Source organism: Dryobates pubescens, chromosome Z, assembly GCF_014839835.1.
Source record: "Dryobates pubescens isolate bDryPub1 chromosome Z, bDryPub1.pri, whole genome shotgun sequence".
NCBI lineage: Eukaryota > Metazoa > Chordata > Aves > Piciformes > Picidae > Dryobates > Dryobates pubescens.
The window spans coordinates 55169274-55175273 of NC_071657.1; the positions used below are offsets into that span (position 1 = coordinate 55169274).

A 6000-nucleotide genomic window follows, 5' to 3' on the forward strand; every position below is an offset into this window, starting at 1 on the left:
CCTGGATGCATTCCTGTGCAGACTCTCTAGGTGATCCTGCTTTGGCAGGGGGGTTGGGCCTGATGATCTCTGGAGGTCCCTTCCAATCTCAAATGTTCTGTGATTCTGTGACCTTTCCTGTCTGGACCGTGCCTATTCTGATGCTTTTAAACGCTGAGTTTTCTGTTTCAGTTGAAGAGCATCTTATCCATGCCAACATTTGTATGTTTCCTCATGGTGACCACAGAAAGTAGTCTCAAAGGGAAAATAATGAAACTCATGAAAGTCCTAAACTCTGCCTCCTTCCTCCCACTTGGCAGAAATGAGTTATACCATACAAAGTGATAGAGCATGTTTTCCACTGCACGCTCCTCCTCTCTCCATTCCTATTGTTTGTGAATTGCATTATCTGTATGTAAATCCTCAGTGCTGCTTTAGCAAGCAGAGGTCCCTAGTGCACACTTATGTAGGAACGTTATGGAAACGTAATGGAAATACACTGCCTCCTAGCCACAATGCAGAAAAAGTTTGTCCCTGTGCCTTTTGTATGTGGCATGTGTCTAAGCATAGAAACATTTAGAAGGATTTGAGGTTGGAAGGGTTTTTTTGGGTTGGGGTGTGGAAATGTACCAATATAAATTTTTATTTTTAAAACACTTTTTGTTCATGATTTAAAACTAGATGCCCCAGGGAAGCATTTCTAATTACTAGTAACAAATGAGTAGGCAAATAGTTCAGTTCAGGTGTCAGTCAGCATGGGTTAATGAAGGACAGACCCTGCTTGACAAAGATGATCTGATCTGGGCTGAACAAGGTGACCAATTTAATGGATGAGGGAAAGGTTGTGGATATTGTTTATCTGGACTTCAGTGAAGCCTTCAAAACTATTTCCTGGCTGCCCACAACTTGAATGAGTGGATGCTTCGCTGAGTTAAAAAATGGCTGTATGGCCAGGCCCAAAAGAGGGGTGGTTGAATGGATTTGTGGTGTTTCTTAGGGAAGAGTATTTGAGCCAGTTGTCTTTCACGTCTTTATTAATGATCTGGGTGAGGAAATTGGGTGCAGCCTCAGTAAGTTTGCGGGTGACACTAAGTTGGGTGGAAGTGTTGATCTGCTTGATGCTAGGAAGACTGGATTGAGGGGCTGAGGTCAGTTGTATGAGGTGTAACAGTTTCCTGCACTTGGATCACACCAACCCCACACAATGTCACAGGCTTAGGGCAGAGTGCCTGGAAAGCTGCAGATTAGAAACGGACCTGGGAGTGCTGGTTGACAGGCAGCTGAACATGAGTCAGCAGTGTGCTCAAGTGGTTAAGGAGGCTAGATGCATCCTGGCCTGTGTCAGGAGTAACATTGCTAGCAAGAGTTGGGAAGTGGTCATGCCCTCATACCCAGATCTGGTGAGGCCAGACCTCAAATACTATATTCCGTTTTGGGCCCCTCACTACAAGAAGGACATTGAATTGTTGAAGCATCTCCAGAGAAGGGCAAAAAAACTGGTGAAGGGTCTAGACAATAAGTCTTATGAGGAGAGGCTGAGAGAACTGGGGTTGTTCAGTCTGAAGAGGAGGAAGCTGAGGGGAGACCTCATTGCTTTCTAGAAGTACCTGAAAGGAGGTTGTAGTCAGGCAGGTGTTGGTCTCTTCTCCCTACTGTCAGGTGATAGAACAAGAGGAAATGGCCTGAAATAGTGCCAGGGGAGGTTTGGATTGGATATTAGGGAAAACTTGTTTCCAGAAAGAGTGGTCAGGCATTGGAATAGGTTGTCCAGAGAACTGGTGGAGTCACCGTCCCTGGAGGTGTTCAAGAAATGTGTGGACATGGCACCTCGGGACATAGTTTAATGGCCATGGTGGTCTTGTCTTGATGGTTGTACTCAATGATCTTAGAGGTCTTTATCAACCAAAGCAATTCTATGATTCTATGTAATACACAAAACATTTAGATGTGCCCCTCCCAAATATCTATAGTCTGTGATTCCATGTTTCATGTTTCCCATAAAAGGATCTCCTCTGCTTATAATCTGTTCTCTGAGACACCTTCCTCATCCTTTCTGAACTGTTATATGGTACCCAAAGGCTTTTTGTCATATGATGCTGACCCAAACATCCCATTATTTTTACGGAGGGAGATGAGCTTTTAATCCTGTCAGCTAGTTTGCTTGCTACACATGCTTTCTTACTGCTCATAGACATCAGTAGATCCCTTGCATGAAAGCCAAGTGTATGGTATAAATACGCTTTCCTGAGTACTCAGTATGGAAAGTACTAATTCCTGAACATGTGTGGGAATGAACTTGCGGTGACTGTCCCTGTGACTATCCAGATTAGAATTCCTAATTCTCTTCTAGTACTTTTTGAAGTCAAATCTGCCAACATTTGTAATCACTGAAGTAATAAGGTTCCTCCTTTCTTTCATAATATCCCAAGGAAAATAAACAGATGCCTAAGGAGAGGGGATTCATTTAAGGTCATGTTTGTAAGCCAGTATATGCAGTAAGACTTATATACAGAAGATACATTTTTTTGACAGTGGTCTTTTGGCATGACTTATCACAACACATTCTTCATCTAGACAATAGCACACCAGCCCTTAGGCAATAGTCTGTTTACCAATAAAATCTTCAATCACTGTGTCACTCTTCAGCCTATTTTTGGACAGTTGGGGCCCACAATTTCTATGTAAAACCTTGGAGGTAATGCACTGTATTTTCCTTTTTCCTTTATGCATATGGAAAGTTAGTGAGAACAAGGAGCCTCAGTACTGCCAAAGAAGAGCTCAGTTCACAGTTTTTCTTAAAAGAAAGATACAGATATAGATATAGATAGTATCATAGTATCAGTCAGGTTTGGAAGGGTTCACAAGGATCATCTAGTTCCAACCCCCCTGCCATGGGCAGGGACACCCCACACTAGATCAGGCTGGCCACAGCCTCATCCAGCCTGGTCTTAAACACCTCCAGGGACGGGGCCTCAACCACCTCCCTGGACAACCCATTCCAGGGCTTCACCACTCTCACGGTGAAGAACTTCCTCGTCACATCCAGCCTGAATCTCCCCACCTCCAGCTTCATTCCATAATAGATATTGTAATACTGAATTTATAATGTTTCATTTCCTACATGTACTCTAATAGCATATCACAGAAAACATAAATTAATGCATACCACATTTTTTTCACCTAAAAAAGGCCATCTTTCAGACTCCAAGCAAAATCTCCCAAGCTTTGACTTAGCAACAATTCTTTAGGGAGAATGAAAGACCTCAATTCCATGAGAAAAATCTTCAGGCCAACCTACTGCAGAATGTCTGGCTGTGCCTCCTAAGGTGCATATTTGTCTGTGTTTTATCAAGAAGCATGGTTTTAGTTATATAAACATGTATTTCATCATAGATTTCAGTGTTAATTTATTCTATGCTTTTATGCTTTCTCCTTCAAATATCACCTAAGGAATAAACAAACAAATAAACAGAACCAAAAAAACCCCTACAACTTATGAACAAAACCCCCTGGTGGGGTCTTGGTGGGGTCTCAGTTCTCTTCTGTGTGGACTCACTGCTGCTGCGGAGTGGGTTAGGCACTCATCATGTATTTATCATCAGCAGGCCATGTAGATCATCAGCTGGCATCCTTTCTGAGTCTTATATGCCTGTCCCCTCTATCAGTCAGTCTTGGCATCAGTGACAGACCTTCAGATTTCATGCAGACCTTTCTTGGGTAATCTTAATTATTTTTAATTAAGTGTTTTCTCAGATTTCTCAGGCAGCAGTCCAGTGTGAGAACTGGAGAGTAGCAGTTCAGACCACAGGAGTGCAGAGTAAAGATAGAGATTTCCTGAAAATTTTCAGCTTCTGCCTCTCAGTCAATGCCTCTCAAAAGCTGGAATCATGATGTCCATTAAGTGGATGGTGTTTGGAACTAGTAGCAACTGGAAGACATCTTAGGAAGCTTCATATCAAAGCTTACTTGTTGGTAGAAAATAATTGAAGTCCTGGTGCTACTGCAGTCAAGGTTTTTAACCAATCTTGCAACCATGGTTCCTCATACTATGCCTTCTACACCTGTCATGGACTTCTCGCTGACCACTTTCTTCACAGGATCATAGAATGGTCTGGATTGGAAGGGACTTCCAAAAGTGATCTAGCCCAACCCCCCTCTGCAGTAAGCAGGGGCATCCTCAACTAGATCAGGCTGCCCAGAACCTTGTTGAGCCTGACCTTGAATATCTTCTTGACCTTGTTGTAGGTTTTTATGGGCACCTTCAGACCTTCTGCCCTCCACATCATACTGACTTTCAGAGGAATGTACAACATGGTGCTCCTTGCAATATGGTTCCTCCATTTGAAGACTGCTTAATTCCCACATCAGGAGGTCAGGCAGGGCTGGGCATTTTCCATCGAACCTTTTCAGCTCATTCTGCTATTACAGGTAAGTGACAGGAGGGAATTTGTGGATGGCTGTGTATTTTGTGGACTGACAGATTTGCTTGGTCTGTGTGACTGGGACCTGTCATGGTGGGCTCCAATCTTCACTGAAAGGTGAAGATTTTCAGATTGCTCTGGATTTTTTGGCACTGGGACCCAGTTACCATGGGTCACCATAAGATCTGGTCTGTATGCAGACTGCACTAAGGGTCAGACAGTCACTGGGTCATGTGTTTGCTTTGAAGTCCCATTCATTGAGGCCTCTGTAATATTTGCATAGTCACTCTACTCTGCCTAAAATAATTCAAACCACTGATTTTGCTTTATTCATGTTTGATTTCTCTCAGTCTTGAATGTAATTTCTTTACATTATCATGACAAGAACACCTGACTTGGTCTCCTCCTGGCTGAAACGTACATAAGGGGCTTGCATGCTGCTATGGAAGGATGAAAATTATCTCAATATGGTGGATCAACACAAGACAGCAGGCCTAATCTTAGAGCCTAAGCACAACTGATGTCCATCCACATAGAATTATTTCAATTAACATTTGTTGTGGTTTGAAATTTCTTTTGCCCTTGGTTCTTCATTCATGCATTAAAAAGCCTGTGCACCTGTGACTTGAAAGAGTTATCTTACAGCATGTAAAGATGTCATCCAAAAGACAGGAGGTTTTCTGTAAACAGAAACTCTTGTGATTACTGCTATCATGTGCCAGTGTCAGCTTTACAGCAAACTAGTTTTACAGTATTTTATAGCCTCTTATCATACCTTTGGTATAATGAAATTAGATAGGCAAAAAATAAGTTTGCTTTTTAAAATTATCACACTTTTAGTACCCATTAAACGGGCACAACGAGCCCTTGCTAGTTGTGATGAAGTCTGCTGTACTCCAGTCTTGACTGTGACAGAACTGAAATTCTTCCCTTTAGAAGCAAGAAGTTGTGCAATTATTAAATAATTTCATACATATGTTGGCATGTTTGCTGTGTTTCTTTGGTTATAAACTACTTACAGTTCTCTGCAGAAGTATTAGGATACTCTCCATGAAGCAGTTGTCCTGATTAATTTTATTTTTTTTCCCCATCAGGGTCTACAGGTATCTTTGGTGATTCATCTCACACCATGCCAGAGGATAGCAGTTTTCTGCAAGTAAATGCAGTGGATTGTTGTTCTAGCCAGCTTCCTTCTGTCTACACTGAAGGCTAAAGTAATATAAATCCAGTTGCAAGCACTAATTACAAGAACTAGTTACATTTCATCTTGCTCTTCTGGTATTTCTCTGCAAAATTTTTCTCTCCCTAAAGCTGCCATGTATGTATGGGGATATGAGTTAATATACATACATAATGGAGAGGAAAAAAGCTGTCACTGAGCATTCATCCTGTAATCAAGCAGTCAACTGAGAAGCAGAATGTTTGGAGAAATCAGGTTTGCCAAAACCTTAGCAATTTTTGCTTCTCATCAGAGGCACTGCAGCTCTATTTTTTTTCCTCTGTTATTCTTTTAATTTCTCAAAGGGAATAAAATAGAAAAGAATTAACCAGGTTGGAAAAGACCTTCAAGATCAAGACCAACCTATCACCCAACACCATA

At 41.8% G+C, this 6000-nt stretch overlaps 1 protein-coding gene across 1 annotated transcript in view; it reads left to right on the plus strand.

The window, feature by feature from the left end:
* GLIS3 (GLIS family zinc finger 3) overlaps positions 1-5629 on the plus strand; it is a 177006-nt gene extending 171377 nt beyond the window's left edge. Inside the window, exons 9-10 of the mRNA XM_054178226.1 lie at positions 4225-4407; positions 5474-5629. Of these exons, the coding sequence (XP_054034201.1) occupies positions 4225-4407; positions 5474-5613 (323 nt within the window). The 3' untranslated portion in view covers positions 5614-5629. The remainder of the gene's footprint in view (positions 1-4224; positions 4408-5473) is intronic.
* The last annotated feature ends 371 nt before the right edge of the window (positions 5630-6000 follow it).